The sequence below is a fragment of the Cyprinodon tularosa genome, unplaced genomic scaffold, assembly GCF_016077235.1.
Source record: "Cyprinodon tularosa strain WSP-4 unplaced genomic scaffold, ASM1607723v1 ctg523, whole genome shotgun sequence".
NCBI lineage: Eukaryota > Metazoa > Chordata > Actinopteri > Cyprinodontiformes > Cyprinodontidae > Cyprinodon > Cyprinodon tularosa.
Window position 1 is genome coordinate 360,211 of NW_024039256.1, and position 22,740 is coordinate 382,950.

The 22,740-nt window shown below is 37.9% G+C and overlaps 1 protein-coding gene across 4 annotated transcripts in view; it reads right to left on the reverse strand.

Moving 5' to 3' along the window:
- Positions 1–22,740, reverse strand: part of fgf11a (fibroblast growth factor 11a) — a 122,915-nt gene that overhangs the window by 16,221 nt on the left and 83,954 nt on the right. For all 4 annotated transcript variants that reach the window (XM_038304005.1, XM_038304006.1, XM_038304007.1 and 1 more), the window contains one exon: positions 18,734–18,837. In XM_038304005.1, coding sequence (XP_038159933.1) covers positions 18,734–18,837 — 104 coding nt within the window. The remainder of the gene's footprint in view (positions 1–18,733; positions 18,838–22,740) is intronic.

A 22,740-nucleotide genomic window follows, 5' to 3' on the forward strand; every position in this document is an offset into this window, starting at 1 on the left:
AATCAATTCTCCAAAGAAAGGCCCCATTATTGTTTATTAATTAAAAAAACAGACAAAAGTAATCTGCTTTATCATCACTGCTGCAAGTTTGGACTGATTCATCAAAACTTGAAGGGAACTTTAATTCAAGAGTTTAAAAACATCAGCGTTAAGATCCATCCGAAGCAGTTTTGTCAAACTTTTCTGTTTGTTATTTTTCTGCACAACATCATTCAGTCTGAGCTACTGATAAAAAATAATCTAAAGCATTAAGCAGAGATATTTCACTCTGGGGAAAAGAAACTTGTCCTTTTCCCCTTTGTTTAATGTAAGACTGCTCTGGTGCTGAAGGAGAGTCCACATCACAAATATAATAAATCATTCATGTTGGCAGACTTCTTATGCAGAAATACCAGGATTGTTCATATAACAGCAAATTGTGTTATAATATCATTCTTGAAGCTTTAATGCTGTGTTATAAGGATTAAGGCACTAATGTCGAAGTTTTGACATCATCAGAGTAAAGATCTAAACACAGAGTAAACTAGCTCATTAGAGAAGTTAGACATGAAAAGTTGTAAAAATCATATTATTGCAAATATTATTATTATATTATTATTATGGTCATTACAAAATATAGCTACATTTACAAAAAGAACATTAAACTTCACTATTTACATAAACAGCTTCAGTGAGTGCATTTTTTTGTGTCAAAATTACCTGTAAAGTAAGATATCTCTAAACAAAGCATATTAAATCAAGCAAACTAATAGAAAATGCAAATAGCTTAATATGGATTAATAGAAAAACATAAATATGATTACATACAAAGTCAAGAAAAAGGAAACTAAGCTTAACATAAAGTTAAACAGAAGAAATCAAAGAGGAAATTAAAATAATTCTAACTTCAAAAAATCAATTGTATAAAACGGCTTAATAGAATAACCTAATTAGGTAGAAAATAAAACTAATTAAACAAAAAAGAAAGAAAAAAACCAATAGCACATCAGTACAGAAATGTTAAATGTATTAATTTGAAACAAGATAATCCTTAAAAAAGATTTAAATAGAGCAAAGTTAAACTAAATGAAATATCAATCAAAGTTTATTTATAGCATTTTACGACTACACCTGGAAGACAAAAGGGGTTCACAGAAATATAAAACTATTGTACAAACATTAACCCTAAGCATAAAACTGTGTGTCCTAAGTTTTAAAAGTTGGATTTCTTAATCTAGACTTAAAAAAGGGCAGATCTGTGAGAACCCGCAGACCGAGGGGTAAGCTGTTCCACAGTTTACATGTAGGTGCGGTAACCATTAAGGAACGATCGCCCCACTGTTGATGCCAGGACCTAGGCACGTCCAGAACTATTCGATCGGCAGACCGGAGAGCTCTGCAGTGGCGATGTACGATCATCATCTGTTAAGTATAATGGAGCAAGACCATGAAGGACTTTAAAAACAAGTATTAAAATTTTAAAATAATCCTAAAACAGGCTGAGAGCCAGTGCCAGGTGGGGAGGATGGGAGAGGAAATATGGCATTTAAAAAACAGAGTTTTTTAAATGTCATGAGAGTTTTTTCAAATGTGAAAAAAAATCCCAATAGATTTTAATTTTTAGAACAGTTGTAGAGCTGCTGACATTCATATACAGACAAAACTAATAGAGGGCAAATTTATGTTATTGGATTAGAAAAGAAACTGAAGGTAAATTTAACCGGATTTTTTACCATTTGAACTCTTGTAGCCCTCTAGAAATAATATGTATGCCTTTGATTTTCTGGCCAGCAGAGAGTAAGAAAACAATAATTTTAGACTTCAAGCAGAGAAGTGGAGCCCTGGTCAGAGCCAACATCCTGACATTTAGATAGAGGTCAGGAAAACTGTTGGAGCATGACTGGTTTGGATAGACGATACAAATAGGCAAGATCATCCAGAATGTTCGTGTAATCATGGTGTCTGACAGGACAGAAGGAATAATAAACAAATCTGGAGCCTGAAACACAACCACACACAGATAATGAATGGACAGAAAGCACACACACACAACTAATGAGAACAGCTGGAGAGGATGAAGAAAAGGGGCGGCACAGAGTGAGAAGGAGGAGGGAATGTCCTCTGGTTCTCACCTTGCCTGCCTGACCCTCGCTGTGTGTTTGGGGATTTTCCAAACCTTCCCTCCTTTCATGTGTTTCTTACTTTATCTCTCCATCCTCCTCACCCCTTCAGATGCCTCATCGTCTCTCCCTCATGTCTGCAGACTAATGCCACCCTATGACAGGAGGTGGAGACTTGATGAGAATAGAAAAAAGAAGGAGAATGCCACAAGGAGAGAGAGAACAAAATACGGCAGCAGGAAAGGAAACAAGAGTGCTGACTCAGAGGAAAAGAGTCCGGCATTTTCCGATTTGAGGAGTAGACGAGGAAGGTCAAAGAAGAGGAGCTGGAGGTCTTACTGCGCAGTGGAGTCTGTGTAAGTGTGTGTTGGGCCATACTGAGAAAATACATTATTGAGGGGGACTGACTAATTGCCAGTTTACCACCTGTCAAGTGCTGCTGGTTGTGCCCAAGAGAATCACACTGAAAAGAATCTGCTCTACAGGCATCAGCACTTACTTTATATCTTTATGGTTTATGTGCAAATGACTGATGTTATTTCAATTAATGATATACCCAGTGCAGTACTTTGCATTTACTACATATTAATTAGGGAGTTATGCAAAGAAACTGGCGTTGTTGCCATAGAGGCTGCTTTAAAGCTTCTAACACAGTGGCTTTTCAAACTCTGTCCTCAGGACCCATTGTCCTGCAAGTTTTAGATGCATCTCTGCTGGCACACCTGTATCAAAGGACAGCACGTTTGTAGTTGTTCCTCAGCAGCCATCATAGGCTGAAAGAGCTTGCTAATCACCTCCATTGAATTAATTCAAGTGTGTGAAGAGAGGGAAATACCTAAAAGATGCAGGACAGTGGGTCCTGAGAACCAAGTTTGAAAATGACTGGTCTAACATTACCATGCAGTCCTTTCCAACTCAATTTAATAATATACTTTCTTTTGTCTATTGCCCTTAGGTCTATAATAATATAACATCAAATTGTATATTTCTTCCCCTCTTTTCCTCAACAGAGACTGGACTCTCTACAGTCGCTCACAGGGGGGATATAGAGGGCTGGGCTGGGGCTGCTGACTTGTTTTGGATTTCAACCCATTGGATGACAGGGTTGAACCCCTTTGCCATTGAGTAGTGGGGAGGTCTCTTGAATGTTGTCTTGGCCTATTGGCCAAAAAGCGTACAAGGACCAGGCCTTTCTTAGCATCCCTAGGGGTGCGTGGGTGTGGGGGACCAAAGGATTTCGTCCTGGTTTCTAGCGGATGACGGTCTTGCCGGATCTTTGCTTGCCAAGACCTACAATGAGGACTAGGACAGCAAAATGAAGTGGCTGTGATTAATATCAGCACATCCAACGTCTCATTTCTCAAAAACATTCAGGAGGCTTTCCCCTTCAGGTTGGAAGAGAGTCCCTGCCTCAAGTGGAGAAGTTTAAGTATCTTTGGGTGCTGTTCATGAGTGAGGGGAGAATGGAGTTGGAGATTGATAAATGGATTGGTGCAGCTGCTGCTGTAATATAGATGCTTGTCTGTTGTGGTGAAGAGAAAGCTGAGCCAAAAGGCAAAGCTTTCCATTTTCTAGTCAGGCTATGTTCCTGCCCTCACCAATGGTCATGAAATCTGGATCGAGACAGAAAAAACAAGATCCCAGATAAAAGCGACCGAAACAAACTTTCTCTGCAGGGTGGATGGGCATTCCATTAGAGATAGGGTGAGGATGATTTGGGAAAGGCCAGAGTAGAGCCGCGTCTCCTCCACATTGAGAGGAGTTAGCTGAGGTGGCTCCAGATGTCACTGGACATCTCCTTTAGGAGGTGTTCAAGGACAGTCTGACTGGAAGTAGGCCCAGAGGACAGCCCATGACACGATGGAGAGACTATGTCTCTCAGCTGGCCTGGGAATACCTCAGACATTTGCTAGCAGAGCTGGAGGAGATGTGTGTTTAGAGGGAAGCCTGGTAGTCTTCTCTCTAACCCAAGTCAAAAAAGGGGTGATATAGACAACAAGAAATCATAAAAGTGAACCAACTCTGAAATGAATAGACAGGCAGGAAATGTATCCTTATCTTTTTAACACTTCACTAAATCAGCCATATCTCAAAAAAAAAAAAAAGGCAAGTTAATCCTCACCAGGAAAGTTTAGAAGTTATTTTTCAAAAGTCTTTGATGACTGTAATAAATATCCTTTAGTCAAATACAACATAAAATCTTGTCCAACATAATCAGCAAAGGTTAGTTTATGTACCCATTGTCGGTGCGTCTAATTTAAAAGAAAATCCTTTTTAACAGTTTGTTTTTTATATTCGATTCAGCATCCAAAAAAGTACCGTACTGTTTCCATGTTGTTGTTTAAACATGGCAGACCCAGCTTTCATTCATGTACTTAGTTCTTCCTAGAAAACTTTATTGTACCCCATTTTTGGGGGCTACTGTAATTGATGTATGTTAAGACACTATAAGAAGATAAGAAAATAAAGATTTAGATTTTATAGGTGGAGGAGAAATTGGGCAAAAGGAATTCTTACCAGAGTTACCACATTTTTTACACCGTAATTCATTAATTCAATGCTTAGTAAGTTCAACTTTTTAATTTTTTTTGTAATATAAAATAAATAAATAATTTAATAAATAAATAAATATTTCAAATAGGATGCTGAAGACCGTGAGTAGACATGTGCTAGGGAAAAAAAAACTTACAGCAAATCCAGATGAAAATCCATTAAATGACCTAACAGCGAAAATCAGAGGGCAGGTTTTCTCTACTAGTTTTTAATCCATAAAAAGGTTTCTCTTTGTGATTACTGCACAAATACTGAGTGAACAATACGAGCAGAAGAGGCCATCCATGCTCTCATTCTGACTCTCAGCCAGTCTCTACAGACAATCGGACTGCTCACAGCTACAAAGCTCCGTCTGATGATGGATGTGGTAACTCTTTCTATCACCAAAAACCATCCATCCCAATTACCTGCTTATGTGAGGAAGGAAACTGCTGTTGTAAAAAAACTGATGAAGAACAGTCCACTTACAGGAATTAGCTCCCAGTAAAAAGCTTGTGAACTTTTTGGGGGCAATTACTCTAAGTATCTGGTAACTGCAGCGTAAAACGCATCATAAATATACCTTTATCTACCTTTGTGAGTTTAGAAATTAAATCGAACCTTCCAGGACAATTGTACAGCTGGTTTTTGTATTGTTTTTCATTATCAAAATTTACAAACTGACAATAAATAAACTTGATCCATAAAAACATTAGGGCTAAAATGATTAATCAGATTAATCGCGATTAATCGCATATTGAAATAATCGTCAACTAATTTAGTAATCAATTATTCGTTTACTGGAATCTAGATACTCTAGAACATGCTTTTAGCTGACAGAAAAAACAACTTAGAGCAGTAATTTTACCAAAATTGTAAAAAAATATATATATATGTAAACATTTTCTATTTAAAATAAAACCTTTTTCATGTTTCAAAATGCTCTATCCAGAACTCATGTGGAAACATTTCAAGCTCGTAGTCCTTTTTAAAGAATCTTTGGCTGTCCGATTATTATTTGATCAATCAAAAACATTATCAACAGAATAATCTATTAGCAAAATAATCATTACAGCCCTAAAAAACACACAAAATTTGTAAAATAAATGAGTAAGTTTTACTGATGAGCAAATTTTACAATGTTAACACAAACAAGAATGCAAGAAAACCAGAATAAACCAAAAAGAAAAGGTAATCTATATAAAATCAATTACAAAGGAAACAAAAGAAAACAATGAAAAATGTAGATTAAAAAAAAAATTTCCAAATCAGACTCAGACAAAAACTTAAACAACCTTTATTTATGTCTCTGTGCAGAAGACTTTTAAAGAGCCCTACAGTCTATTTTTTTCTTTGCTCAAAATGAGAATAATTGTACAGTTGTTAAAAAAGCAACGTTACTGTGCATTTTCACAATAAACGTGAACTAATTGAACTATTTGCTATTATCAAAATTATATTTCGAGACCAACAATTTTGGTTTGTCAATTTTATATGTACATCTACCCACTTTTTCCTTTTAATTTTCTCATCAGTCTTTGGCTCCACTTCATTGTGATTCTTGTGAGGCAAGGCGTTTTTAGAGAAAAGCTATACATACATAAAAAAAGACTCCAGATTTGATGGATGTTTTAAGTCAAACAATACAGTAATAGTGAAAATGGTTTAATTTGCTTGTTATAGTTGAAAAGACTCAAATTTGTCCCCTTAGCATCTTAACTCTGGCAGGGGGTGCTAAGGGTTTTCTCAGTTTAAAGTTATACTATGCAACCGGTGTTGATTTTCCAGCGAGGCTCCCCCTAGAGGGCGCTGTCGTAAATATGATCAGGTGTTCTCCTGGTTTCTCCGTCAAGCCAGGCGTGGTTGTTTTGAGCTTAGCAGACAGGCTAACGCAACGAATCACCATGTCTACTGCGGTAAGTGACTATTTTGTTCCAATTTTCGAGTTTGAAAATTGAGCATGTTTTCATACATTATTTGTTATGCATGTGTCTAAATAACAAAGATTGTAGTTAGCCAAGTTCTCGCCGTAAAGCAAGACCAACTCTCGCGATGCACAAGACTTCTGAGCCTGTGGGTGCGGGCCGAGGGCTCCTGCAATTGCAAGTACAGTATTTCCCCTACAGACCACCAGGGCGGCCGAGAAAACATTTGTTCGACCTGAAATGACTCATTGAATCATCCAAAACGTTATGGAACACATTAATTAACTGAAAAATGTTGCATAGTATGCCTTTAAAGAAACAGATTGGATGTCAGAAAGAGGCCAGTCAACTCCTTCCTGGAGAGTTCTGAGCTTAGAGGGACCCTTCCCGTCTCTACAAACATGATGGATAAATATGCAGGTATTCCTCTCAACCTTCTCGTACACAGACGTATGACCCCAACTTAGCAGCACACAGTTTTTATAGGGAATGTGCTATTATCTGGTTCAACCCGTTGAGGTCTGGTGAGGCAGAGAGTTGGGTATGCCTTTGATGGAACCAGCCTGCTCTCTCATTGGTTCTCTTCTGATCTTTATCAGATGATTATGGTTTCTACCCAACAACAGTCATTATTTTAAGGGAAGCTTCTCCTGCACAGAAACACGGAATAACCTTTATCTATTCAACCTAGTCCAGACAATAACAGGAACCATTACTCCTCACAGAACCTTTGATTCTCAGAATCTTTTCCTGAGAAAAGAAAAATCTTTTTGTTTTCTACAGTTACATCCTGATTTTGTCAGTTATAACTCTGCACAGACTTTCCTGCTCTATTTACAACTCCAACCATTCACGTTTATGTAAGCCTTACACAGTTCTTAAATTCCATCCATCCATCATCTCCCACTTATTCCATCATGATCGTGGTGGGGCCGGTGCCTATCGCGGGGAGTCAATGGGTGAAAGGCAGGGTACAACCTGGACAGTTCACAGTTTGCATGGAGTTTGCATGAAAAATGTTATTTTAGAAGCTCAAAATAATGTAGTGAACATGGTGTCTCTAAAGAGTACTAAAAGGCATAAAACTGATCATTTTATTCTGCTATTTTCAAAAATAAAAAACACACACAATATTGCAATGGTGGTTATGTCTTTCCTAAGATTATGTTGTTATGGGTTATAGTCTGTTAAATCCTTTTTGCTCCAGTGTCGGACAGATTTCATCTATCCTCGGTGTACATCTCTAAAGTCATTTAAGGGAAGTTTATACTTTGCCCAACTTTCCTCTGTTAGCTGAAGAGAGTTTGGACAGAGCTGGTCCCGGGTATCGAGTCCGACCCAATTATGTCTGCCTGCCTCTGTCAGATTGTTTATACCTGGCTGCACTTGTGTGTTTGTGGGGATGTGGAGGATGGCAAAATTGCCCCGGAAAGAGTGTGTGTGAGAGAGAGACAGAGTGTGTGTGTGTTAGTCCATTTCTTGCCATGGCTTAAACTACACAACCGAGCCGACTCCCCCCATCAAGCCCTCACCCTGTTACACCATTCATCCCTCCCACCCCTCTGCCACCCCACTACCCGGAAGGCTTTTCCGGAGCACACAGCTAATAAAGTGGGCCAAGTCTGTGGCAGAACACTATTTTTATCAGAAAGTAATTTTCAGGTGGTGCCCACAGGTAAGCAGGGCCCAGCAGCTTTAAACAATGGAGCCATAACAAGGAGTCCCTCCGTGCCTCCATTAACCTCCGCTGGCTTACTTCCATACATTCATGTGAAACAAGAATGACCAAATGTCTGCATAGACCTCTTTATGTCATGAACCGTACTATTGTGTTAGGTGATTTTGAAAAGTAAAACTTATATATTAGATTCATTACATACAAAGTGATATATTCTAGTTCCTTGTTCTTTAAATTGCAATTATTATTACTTATTATCATAATGGATATAACATGAGCTCAATAATAAGATTATATCTAAAATATCAGGCTTCTGAACAACATGTCCATTTGGGTATGCTTTATATTTTGTTTGGCCTTATGCATAAATTACGGCATTAATGTGGTGGGCCACGGGGGGGGGGGGGTCACTCTGTGGTTTCGTCGAGATATAATGGAAGCCAAAGTTGCTTTTAAAAGGGCTTTCAAGTCATCTGCATTGTTGTGTCTTGTGTCCCATCTTCCACTTTGCAGTACTCCATAGATTCTCCGTGAGGGGTTCCGGCCAGGCCAGTGTGCTGGCCAATCAATCACAGTAACACCATGGTCACTGAAACAGCTTTCAGTATGCTTTGCAGTGTGGGCTTGTGCCAAGTCTTGCTGAAAAATGAAATCAACATCTCCACAAAGCTTGTCTGCAGAGAGAAGCAATAATCCAATATGGCTGTTTTGACAGTGGGGTTCGGGAAACACAAGACCCAATCAATATATTAAAATCTATGTAAGCATTACCAGTCTTTTCTTCAGGCTTAACTTGGTCAGGATAGAGTCTATTCTGCTCTGTGATACTCATACTTTATGGTGACAGAGCAGGTGATATGAATTACTGCCAGATTCCACATCCTCCGTAACTACTACGATCCGCCCCACCACCCTACATCCGGCAGAGCACTTGCGCAGACATGTTAATCAATGAGAACTATTCCCCATCCACCGTGACGCGTCCGCACTTGAACGTCCACGTACGTCTTCTTCGGCCTTTTAAAATACGGAGCCAAGCAATTGTTTGCTTTGCTCTGGCTAGTTGAAATCCGGCCAGGGCAAGATTTGCTATTGCAATCATATCAAACGAGAAAAAGAAAGTCAAGAAGATTCTGGTTTTCAAATTAAATTAGGATAACTACAAATTAGAACCAAATGTTCACATATTACCAAAAAAGGGTACAGTTTTATTTAATTATTGGATGCAAACTTTTGCTACTTCAACTTCCGAAGGAACAGATTTGTCATCTCGATCAAAATAATATCATTCTTAAAGGCTTTAAAATGTGGTCAAATCCAGTTGCAAAAATTTCCAAGAGCGCATCTCACAACCTCAAGAGCAACTTCCTATTGCAGGCATGAGCGAAGAGACGCAGATTTCAGAAGTAGAAACCCAATTATTTTGTATAATCCTAAGACATCCTTATTAATGACACACAACAAAAATAAAAGATTTGGAAAGGAACTGCACACATGCTGGATGCTGATTGTGAGTTTTAATTAATGTATTTCATGTTAAATTAACTGTTCATTGCCTTGTCTTATGTTCCGATCAACTGACAAATAACAATAATAATGCGCATGTTCTCCTCGAGCTCCAATGAACTCAAAGCAGAGGAACCGTGGAGGCTGTAGGCTTGGCTTTGTGGAGGCCGCCTGGAACCGAGGATGTGGGATTTCAGGCTCAGGGAACTCAACTCTAAGTCAGTCAGAGTTCAGTTACCTTTATACTGAAGAGACAGTAAATGGTGACCGCCATCTATGATTTCCATATATATGCCTGGAAATCCCTAAAATGAACATATGAATAGAAAATGCATAAAATAACAAAATTTGCACCAACAAAATTGTATTTTTATTCATCTCTTATTCATCTCACAAGGGAAGAGAGCTACTGATTAATGCCTAAGTTGCGCCAATCTATTCTGCCACTGCTCAATTGTAAAATACAATTGATCAAAATTGTATTTTTGAGATGTTTAACTCTGAAGTTGACATTCCTCTGTCTAACATCATCTCCATTTAGGGTAAATTTGAAGAATCAGTGGTAGACATAGAAAATCTTATATGGTGGTGGTGGTGGGAGGATGGCAAATCAGTAATTTTATTTTTTTAAGAAACAACTTTTAGATAGGCGAACTTAAAGTAATATTCCACAAAATAAATAATAGCATAAGATACATTTATAAAACAAAAATCAAACTAAATTACAGGGATGATTTCAGGCAATCCCTATACGGAGAGCTTAAGCTTACATATACAGATCTATAACTTTGGCAAGGGTAGCTACAATATTTATACCATCAGCTGGCATTATTTACTGCAGGGATTTTCTTTTTTTTTACATCTACAATCATATTTTTTGTTGTTGTAAGAATTAAACATCCAACCATTTATTTTCCATCACAGAAAGACTAGGTTGGGAATTGAACCCGGAACTTTCTTGCTACAGGGCTGCAGTGCTACCCACTGCTCCACTGCATGTATACAGTAAAGAACAGATATTTGAAAATCAATATGTTTTGCTTATGTGTAATCCAACATGTATATTGGCAATATAAATAGAGTCAGAGACAGGCAGGCACCAAATACCTACACTAGTGAGTGTGTGTGACACAGTGCCACCTAGAGGAGAGGCAGAGCCAGTCACTTACTCACTTGGCCTTCTTTCATATATTTTTGTGTCAAATGCTAAATTCAGCAATCTTACTTAAAGAAAATTCTTAATTTAAACAGAAAACAAATTTGTAGAGTAGTCACATGCACAATTAGATTTTTTTTCTCACTTATCAGTGAATCAAAGATTTATTGGTCATAATGACAGGTGAGGTCTGTCTAAACTGCCTCTTCTGACTGTAAAACACTGATGGGGAAAGACTCTTGATGCTATGACTCTGATTTCAGTAATATATTTAGAAATATATTGTTATATTTTTTAATAATTACATTTTTAAGCTGTATTTGTACAGTGAGGTAAACATGTATTGGAATCCTTCAGGATTCCCTTTTTGTTTATATTTTTTGTCAAAATTAATTGTGTGAGGTTGATGATTAATAATAAAAAAGATAAAATAAATGCTTTTAATAATTACATTTATAAGGGTAAGAACTGTATCTAAACCAGCGTGGCTGATGTTGAAGAGAAAAACATGACAGTAGCAAAGGACAAACCCAGGACACTTGATGGACACATCCAGGATGGGATAGATCTTCTGAATAAAAGAGGTTTTTGGGATGACAAGAAGGGATGGAAGGATGAGAAAAGGGACAAGCCACAAGAGATACCAAGAGACACAAATGACCAGATGGGGAGCAAGACAGACTGACAGGCGAGTAAAAGCTATACAAGTAAGACAGGGGGAGTGGAGGAAGAGGAAGGGGAAGAAAGATGGGCGCAGAGGTGGTTGCTGGTCCCGGAGGAGACGTTACGCTGCGAGTCTGGTCCTGTCAGGCCATACTTCTCTCCCTCCTTCTTTCTCTCTGCGTTATACTCCAAGCTTTCCATCATTCATTCCTTCAAAACAACAATCAGCCTTGTTTGTTATTACTGGTGCTAAGATTCAGTCTGTCGTGCCGCTCAAACTGCCCCGTCTGCCCATTTCTCTCAAGGAGGCTTAAGCGTTTATGCAGATTTGCATGCAACCGACCAGGAACTGTGATGTGCATCTAACAAAACCCTTTTCCATTTTTATTATAACCTGTTTCCCATGTGTAAAGGTTTGTATTTGTAGAACAGATCTCATCTACACTTTATAACTTTTTAATGATTTCTATACAGCTGATTACCCTTTGTTATTGGAAATAGACAACAGAAGACTGTGTTTATTTTTCTTTTCTGCCATTTGGTGCCGAAAACAAAAACAAGTTCTGTTTGACTGAACGTAAAATATCTTTTTCTGAAAAAGATCAATTAAGGTCGGAATGAAGAATTCAAAAACACAGCTTATGTTGTGTTATCTTTATCTAAACTTCTGAGATCTTACAGCTGACCACTTAAACTGAACGAGGAGCCTTGGTTGGGGAATGCATTGTGTTACTGTCCACATGCAGACAGGCTTTATCATTTTTTTATTCCCCACATACCAGGCAGCTGAATTATACTCTCATGCAGCGTGATGTAAACCTACAGGTAATGCTGTATAATGTGAGGGACCTTCTGTATCTATTGATCTTTAATCTCATCTTAGCTGCTGGATGTACATTATGGACACCACTAATTATGTTATCTGGTAGTGCAACACTGTATACTATTGTCCCACTAGGAAGGGCCCACATCCAGGGCCAGAGCCGGGGGATGGCCAGGGGTGGCAGTGGGGCCATTAGCCAATCATCGACCATCCCTGCCTGGATATTTGTCCTAAACATGTTGACATTTTTCACCACCTCCTGAACAAGCAGTTCCCCTCTAAAACAGATGGTGGCTGAATGGATTTTCCCAAATGGAATGTCCCAGCTAATTTGACATTTTACTTGTTAGATTATTAACCAAAAACTGACAAAAAGCATGCTGTAATTGAAGCTAACAAATACAGAATTAATTTTCAGCTATTTTTTGTTTATCATAGAGGGAAATGAAGAGTGATGTATCTTTACTTCAATGTAATTAAAGATAAAGAACAACTGACAACTTTTTTGTATCATGCAGAACCATAAATAATATCAGACAGCACAGATGCAAACAATATATTGTTACGTTTATTAGCAAGGGTCCCATTTGGCATTCTTTATTTATTCTTTTTGGAAAATACAGATGTTGTACTCATTCAGTTTAGTTGTTCAATGAATGAATTGATTGTTTTTGTGCTTATCAGATTATGGCCTCTCCTCATAACACATTAGCCCCTGCCTGGGAACTTTTGTCAATATGTTCTAGCTACTGCCCACACCTCTGATTCACCTGATCTTGAAGGAAGGAAGGAAGGAAGGAAGGAAGGAAGGAAGGAAGGAAGGAAGGAAGGAAGGAAGGAAGGAAGGAAGGAAGGAAGGAAGGAAGGAAGGAAGGAAGGAAGGAAGGTTTCATTACAGGAAGGAAGGAAGGTTTCAATACAGGAAGGAAGGAAGGAAGGAAGGGAAAAAAAAGAAAGAAACACAACAAGACAAGAAAACTGACAGCAAAATAAAGATAAACTGTGAGGAGGAAAAGTACTTTGGTCTTTCTGTGAGTCATTATTGGTCAATGACCACTCGGGAGGGGGGTGTTTTATTTCCCAATCCTTTAAATAAGTGTTGTAATTATCTCCTTATCTGTGTGTGGCTGCAGAGGGAAACCAGCACACCACAGAGCTCCATGAAAGATTAATACAGCAGAAACGCTGCTACAAATGACAAGGCTTGTTCTAATCCAACAAAGCCTCAGAAACTCAGCTTTTTAACTAAAGAAATAAAGAAAGTCAAGATGATTTGATGCATATACAGAAAAAATCCATCAACCTCATATTTTTTATACCTCTGTTGACTGCTTTATTTATTGTCACAAAACAAGATGTAAACTACTGTAAACGTAATGTTAGAAAGAACAACGTGGCCTCATCTTCTTCGTCCGCTCTCACTTTCATCTCAAAGGGATTTTCCCGGAGGATCCCCCCCCCTCCTCCATGCTCTATCAGTGGTTATTTCCCTAAGTGAAAATGGGTCACCTTCTTCTCTGTCAGGAGAACAGCCCGGTATATTCTGACTATCTCTGTGTGTTTATCGTGTTACAAACGTTAGTATCTGTGTGTAACGGTGGATTATAAGTAATGGAAATATGGTAGAAAGGGAATTTTATGAAGGTCTTTCAGAGGCCAAAAGTTTTGACTTTATTTTTAAGCTGAATTAAAAAAGCTTTCTTTTGTGCTGATAATCTACGTGTTTATTCTGTGAATATAACACTTGTTATCTGGTCCTTAAGGAAATTGTTTCAGAAGATATTCTACCTATGTGAATAATTCTTAATCAACCTTGCATAACTGAGGCATTGCAAAGCAAAATCATAAACTTTGATATTTATCATGCCATCTGAGGTATGCAGAGTCTAAAAAGAATATCTTTGCATTTCTTTGAGCATTGCACCATTGTGGATTTGCTGGAATGTCCATTTCTGAGATGATTGCAAATTCTCTTTTTTTTCATTGTGAAATGATGGCCTTTAAACTAATAAAACATAGTAGATATGCCTATTTAAAAGTAGATTGAACTAATTTCAATTTTCTCCCCTTTGGTTCTGTTTGTTTGTATTAACAAACATAATTAACTTATCTACAATAAGTGTGACATAAGACTCCATTTGACCTCCAATTTTCTGTTTTCCTTTGACACCATAGTTTCTCAATAAGATCCTGTCAGTTAGAACTTGTTCTTCCACATGCTTATCATGAGCTGTCTTTATTCATTTAGGGTTCCTGTCAGTACTCTCTGTTACCTTGGCTCCTATCTTAGGCCAACAGGACCTGTCACGGATGAGTCCAGAAGTTTTTTCACCCTTAGGTGCCAGGGCTCATTAGATTTTTAGGAAGCATTAGGTGTCTTAAACTTTCTACAGAACACATCCCCTTTGACCCTAAATAGTTTTATCTTCTGGGGAGAATACTGGACCCCCATAAAGTGACCAGATGATAGATACAATTGCTGATGGTGGCAATCTACAATGTAGCCACAGCTGCCCTGGGGCTCACTAAAAGCAGAAGCCACAACCCTCCAGTTGCAGGGCAAACTCCTTCATCCAACGCCACTGTCACCCCTACGTAAACGTAGCGGTCTGCCATGCCATCAGGAGAAACTCAGAGGGAGTTTGCTGCAATGGCAAACTCCCATAATAACCATAATATATCAATGTAATCTCTTAAGCTATTTCTTTTACTCTTAATATACATAAGCATGTTAAAATAACCTTAGTTTACCACAAGGCTACAATTTCAACCACCAGATAAAAGTCCTCAACTGATTAGCCTAACACCAAATTGATGACATGTAAAAAACAAAGAAAATTATTACAGATATCTGTTCGTTTTGCCTTGTGTTAACATTCAGCCCAACAACTTCATCAGTTATCAGTTAAAAGAAACATCTATTTTTCTTAGGATGATTAGGATGCCTCCTGGACGTCTCCCTGGTGAGGTGTTCCAGGCACGTCCCACCGGGAGGAGGCCTAGAGGGAGACCCAGGACACACTGAAGGGTCTTAGTTTCTTGAGTGGCCTGGGAGCGCCTTTGGATTGCCCCGGAGGAGCCGGCCCAAATGACTGAGGAGAGGGACATCTGGGCCTCCCTACTGAAGCTGCTACTCCCACCACTCGAACCCAGATAAGTGGAAGAAGTTGGATGGATGGATGGATGGATAGAATGCAACTTCTCAGTCTTCTTTTCCAACCCAATTCTAGTTTGACTGGCTGCATGCAGAACAAGGTAAGCTCAGCTCAGTACCAGCCTAATAGTGGCAATGCATCAGTGTGTTCTGGATTTTATTAGCAAACTATAAATATTAATTTAGTCTGATTGTGTGTGAGCTGCACCACAACTGCACAGCAAGAAGCTGGTAGAACAAGCAGAGAACATGAAAAAACATACAGCTTTGGACAGCTGATGGATGCTCTGGTTCTGTATGTATGTTAGCATAAGAAGCAATTTTCATCTTAGTGTTCGTTCTGACCTGCTTTTGTATTGTATTGAATGTATTGCTTTGCTTCAAAAAAGATCTCACACAGTCTTCCTGTTCACCATTATGGGAAAAAATATGCTTTCATTTGGATCCTGTTAGAGAGCGCCGATGATCTGTGCTTGAATCCACCTGTTAAATCTGAGGCTCGGCTCTGACGCATCTCCCTGCACATCAATGCAGAGCGACCCTGAGGATGTTCTGTTTGAGCCCTTTCAGAGAAAACAGCATAACCAGGCTGCTGTGAGTGAGAGCAGGAACCTGTTTGATACACCAATGTTTGCTGGCATAAAACAAAGTGCCTGATGATCTCACCTCAGGGCAACGTAGTAAGATAGCACAGTATACTTTGGTGTTTGAGTTAAAAGTTTTTACTGACAACTATTTAATAGCCTTTTTATTCAACACTTTACTAAAACATACTATAATGAGCAGACTGACACCACAGTAGTCAATTTTTAAGCCTGCAGCCTATTTTCTTGAATTTGTTAAGTGGATCCAATCTAGCAATCGAAGCTTTATATTCAAGATGGATTTTGTGGACAATCAGAAGCGAATTGCAGTATCAGTAGAAAACTGTAATCCCTTTTTAAGAAAGATTGAAATAAAGACAGGATCTGCTGTTGTATTAGAAAATTCAATTATACCCTTTATAAACATATTAGGTGATTAAGTCTGCCAATGCCAACTTATATTTATACAAATTCAATTCAATTAAAAAATACTTTATTGATACCAAAATGGGACATTTCAGTTTCATTACACCCCATCCAAAAATATCGCTTTAGTAGGTTTTCACAAGCATTAATGAAAAATAACGATAATAATATCGTTTGTAGCTACTCCTAAAGGGTAGCACCAAAAACAGAGGGAATTTACAGTGTGGCTGAATAACGGTAAATAGGACAAATACTGGAGGAAGGGGAAGTACCTGAAGAGAACCCATGCATGCAGTGGTAGAACATCTCAACACATAAAGAAATGGACATGTATTCCTATTTTTTCATAATTTCTGCCACTAGTTAAAATATGCTTTACATCCAATTAGGAAGTTATTTTTAAAAGGTGTAACAGGGAAACCATATGTTGAAATGTACTTTAGTCAAAATGTTTTTATCTGCATAAACCAGATTCTAACCTTTCCTGAACAGTTCAAGTTCTTATTATAGAGTAGAGCAAGAAAGTTAGCAACTTATTCTCTTTGTTTATGCCTTCTACAATCAGAATCCAAATCAGAAAATACTTTATTTTCAAGTAGTGTTTTACACATATGAAGAATTTGTTTTGGTTAAGAGATGTTACCATACTGTTAATTTAAAAAATATATAAAATACAGAATATATACATTCAGAATAAATCAAGGGATGTTCTATATAAAGAGATCCATAGAAGTGATTAAAAGACAGTAACCACTAGGGGTGAGTATTGGCATGGGTTTTGCGACATGATACGTGTCAATTCAATTCAATTCAGTTTATTTATATAGCGCCAAATTCACAACACATGTCATCTCAAGGCACAGTTCAACCAGATCATACAGTCAAATTGATACAAAGTTTTCTATCTAAGGAAAACCAGTTGATTGCATTGACTCATTGACTCAAATACAATCCCTCACACTAAACATGCTTGTAACGACAGTGGAGAGGAAAAACTCCCTGGTGTCACGATGTGATACCATCACTATATTGCAATATCACTATATATTGTGATATAGTTCCCAGCTATCAAATTAAATGTATAGATAAAAAAGCAAGTGCTGTATATGTTCATCCGAAGACGTTGATCATTCAGTTTTTTTGGTATCCATGTTGTTTAGGGTTTGAGTCAGTCCATGTCTTCCACTCTGACTGCCTCATCTACAGACATGGAGCTGCTGCACTGCAAAACGGCTTCACAGCACTGTCTGCCAGAGGGGGGGTGCAGGGGTAGCCTATTTTTCCTCATTGTTATGGGTAAAAAAATTTTTTTATTTTAAAATTTATACTAGAAAAAGACAGATGGATTTTATTTAGGGCAGGCGAAAATCACTATATATCGCCAAAGTGATTTTTTCCCCCGCACCCCTATTCATCACGAGCTCTTAGGAGATAGTAAACAGTCAACAGCATGTCATAAACAACACGGCTCTTTGAGAATCGGTCACTTTCACCCCACTTGAAATTTTCTAACTGCTAATAGATGTTCTTTTTTTAGTCAATGCAAGACAAGTAGCAATGTGCTTTGTAAAATTGATGAATGTGCAAACTCTGGTCGGTGGCTATAATAGCATCCCAATTATATATATGTTTTCTTTAACTAAAAGATTATAGCTTTATAATATATTAGTACTAGCAGTAAAACCAAATAGAAAGCCAGTTCACTTTACATTGTGTTTTAAAGTAGACTTGGCTGTTTGATAATGGGGAGTTCAGCTGGTGGTCATGATATGTTTTTTTGGAGATTTTTCTGATGTAGCAGAAAGGCCTGCAGTAATGATGCCATTATAGGTGTAAACCTGCATGTTGAATAGATTTCAGCATGGAATACTGGTGAGAAGTGCAGCAGCATCTTATGAGGCTATCAGTGTTCAGCCTGATATTGGACCGAGTTATTTTTGCAACGCAGACTGACTTGAAAGGCTTTCATAAGCACAGTAAATCTATGAAATATGGGAACATTACCTTTGTTGGAAGGAACCTGTATAATTTGTTGGAAAGCATGGTTCGTGACAGGGCTCATCTGAGCCAGCAGGAGTAAATGCAGCAGCGAGGGGGCAGTTTCTCCAAGCAGGGCGTGTGTAATGAAATCACATATTGGGATTTTAAAGTCTCAAGGCAACATAGTAAAATATGCTCTGACTGTACCGAGGTGTAGAGGTAGCCCTCGCTGTTCATGGCGATGTAGAGCCCCGTCTTGGTGCTCTGGATGGCCACTATCCTGAGTCCCACAGGAATCAAGTTGAACTGCACTGCAGGACACAGAGAAGAACAGATGGAGTCAGGGAAGTTTTTCAACCTCATGTTGTAATGCGGCATGAAATGATCTCCCCAATACCATTTTCTTATCCAAAAAGCTCATCCATGCAAGACAAGAACTGTAGAAAGATGATTTAAAAGGAAGAGGAAAACGAACCAAGACTGAAGCCTGCTAAAACTTGAATGTGGCATTAAAGAGAATAAAGCTGCTGCACAGAGAAACAGATACTTCAGCTGAGAGCTTTACACACTCAATAAATTACAAAGTAACATCTCATGAGTCTCCTGAAAATTGAGTTTATCTTTACTGACACAGTTAAACTCACTCTACAATAAAGTTTACTGGATCCCCTCTTTGGGAACCTTGGATTTCTGTAACTTCACAGATAAACTAATATATAATCAGAGCAGAGGAAAACTTCCACAGCTTAACACACACACAATCACTTGTAGTCACAAATTTAATATGGACTGGAATCATAAATCAATGACAAAAAAAAAACCTCAACAGAACTGAACAAAATAAGTAGTAAAGAGGCACAGTAGAACAGATAAAAATAGAACGAAAAAGCAATGGAACAAAAAGAATAGAAAATATGAGAGAAGATTAGAATACAAAGAAGTAGAAAAGATGGGGAAAGAAAACATCAAATAAGATTGTAACCCATGACAACAGAAAGGCATAGCATGAAATACAAAACAACAATACAAACAGAGATAAATGCACTCTAAAAAGGAAGATGAGAAAAGAATGTAAAAACAAAAAAATAGTAAAATTCATTTAAACAAAAGAGGTTGTACAACGTTTACCACATTAGAATAAAATGAAACAGAAGACAATAAAACATGAAATAAAAAAAAATAGAACAATGATGTTAAGATTTAACAGTAGAGGTTCACATACGAGAAAGGAACTGGGACAAATAATATGAAACAGAATGTCCAAATAGAATAGAATAGAAATCTGTTTGATTCTGCTTCGATTCTCTGTATTATTTTTTGTTGCCTGTTCAATCCATTAATTACACTTTTTGTCAGCTGTGATTTTTTTTTTTTTTTTTTAGTAGTTTTTATATTTACTTTTTTTTTTCTTGAAATTGGATTTTTCTTTGGATTTTGAGTTTGTAAACTTCTGTTTTATGCAGTTTTTTTTTTTTTTTCTTCTGTTCAAACTTAAACCTCTACGGCATCTATCAGGGTTCCTGTTCACATTTTGTTCCTTCATTCAACACCATCATGACAGCTCTATGGTTGAAGATCTTGTTATATTTAAATCTGCTGAGTGTAAGTCCTATAAAAAGTCCCTAACTGGATCTGACACAGTAAACTAAATGACCTTGACATTTGCAGCCTCTAGCACCCAGCTGCTCTGTCATAATGTCATGGCAAACAGTCACCACCATAAGGCACATCAACACAGCATTATAATTTGAGACAGATTAAGTTTTACATTGTGCTGCTATACTTTTTTAATCGATAGTCATAATAATAAACAGAAAAATGGGCCAAAAACAAAGACTAAAACCTGGCTAAGGATAATTATTTTAACTTAAATAGTAATGAAAATGAATTAGACTTTGTTTTGGCATCAATAAAACTTAACTGTGGGTGAAATAAATTGTTTTTTTTGTATTGGCAAAGTCAAAGATTAGATTTCTTTAATGAAGAAAAAAAATGTATTATGCAAAAAAAAAAAAACATGTATTGTTTTTATGCATCCGACTCCCAATTTAATCTCCAGCACAACTAAAATCCACATTTCTTACATTTAGAAAACGTCAGACATGGATGTTGCAAGCTAAAGGTTTAAAGTTATATTTCCACATATGCAAAATTGCCTCTGATTTTTTCATCAGAGATCCTAAAAGAACTTTACTGCATACAGTATGCTTAGTCTGCACTGTTTAAGGCTCACTCAATTGAAGTAGTTCTTATGGCAAAAGGGGTCAAACCTGTTTTCACCTTCTTAACTTCTAGCTAATTGCATTGGGTGCTACAAAACTATGTGTTAGGAATCCAGTTTGTGTGGGTTGTTTTTGGGGTTTTTTCTCTCTCCACCACCAGGTGGTGCCCTGTCCTCATTGGGCCTCCCTGCACACCTGCGGCTCGTTGGTTCATTACTAGAGGAGTATTTGAGCAGAGGACTGTCAATACCTTGACGCCAGAGTGTTTGCCAGTTTTGGGAAGCCTTCCTGTGTAACTGGATACCTGGACCCCCCATGGAAGGATTTACTGAGTACACACTGAGCAGGGGAAAACCTCCACAAGATCCGTTCAAGTTACCATCGGAAATCCAAGTGACAGTCCACTCCCTAACGCCTCTGGGTCCAACGTATGTCTACCTCTCCGCTCTCCGATGAGTTTCCTCTTCTCTGGATAATCCCACACAGACTGGATTCAAGGATTGACAAGACTCCCCTCAAACGCGAGTACCTCTCCAGCATAATTCAAGCCGCAGTCTCATTTCCCATGGTCCCTGAACTGATCTCTGTGATCTCCCCTTTGGACTCCAGTTTCGGTTCACCAGTTCACTGAGTTCCAGATCCAACCTCTGTTCACATTACATCAAATAAACCTGTTAAACTTTTTCCCGTGTTTTCTCAGTGGTTTCTCTGCGTGTGGGTCAGATTCCTTAAACCGATCAGGACACTATGTACTTCATTTACTTATATTCAGACCCATGTAAAGTGTGTGTTAGTACATGTTAGTACATTGGAAAAGTGTGACTTCAGCTTTAAAACAGACAAAACTAGCTCTGTCTTATGGTTTTCCCTAAGCGCTAGGGTTTTCCCCCATCCCTAAAACAATTAACAGGGTTAAAAGAAGTTATATGAGGACAAAAAGTTTACCAAAATGATTATAAAAAAAAAAGAATTATCTATAAACCCTAAAGCTGTACAGTATATATTTGTTAAGATAAGAAACCAGATTGGTTTTCCAAAGTGCACCAAAAACCTGATTAAGTCCAATTGTAAATATTTCAAGCTTGCCGCTTTTAAAGCGCATTGAACACAACACTGAACACAACTTCAATGAATGATAACAGAGCCTTCCTGTTCAAGCCTGCAAGTTAGATTTCTACATACATTATAGAATCCATCTCTTTCCTCCTACTTTAGTCACTAAAGAAAATAAAATCTAAACATACTTGTGCATCAGTTACAATCTTTAAGATGAACTCTCAGGGGAAATGTAAAAGTCTAATTTCTCTGAAGCTCTCTTCCACATTCCATGGTCTTAATCAACAGAAAGCACTATATCGATTAGTTTACTTACTCTCTAATGGAAGCCACCGTAATATCCATCTGTAAACTGTGTTGTTAAAACCTAATCAGTTGTAAAAGTAAACATCTGGCAATGTCTCGGATGAATGTTGAGTTATGAGACATAATAAAGTTGTCAGCTCTGTCTTTGAAATTAAACTTTTCATTTTAAACTGCAGGAATATTGGCCAATTGTTCAAACTGTATGTAAAATAATAATCGTCTGGTCTACTTTAAGACTTATGCAGTACAATTTAGTGACTTACTGCATCTTTCTTGGGGTGCTTTTAATGTTTTTTCTAGTAATCTGCTGTCCCGCCAGTCACGATGGTTGTGTGCCCAGTTTTATGGTTGAAATATTGGTAAAACCTGCACATAAATTTCAATCCAATGCCTTTTCTCCCCCTACCTTTCTTTTCTTTATCTCGAGGGCTCGACTCTTCTATTTACTCGATCGATTCCTGCATCTCAAACAGCGGGTTTCGCAAATGAACAAGGTGTCACCAAAGAGTGCGGCCGGATGACAAATAGTACAGGAACACACACACACACACACCAGCACACTTTCCCTTTTTCTTCTTCCAGTTCTCTCTCACTCTTAGTCATCCTATCGGTGACCTCACAAAGTGCACA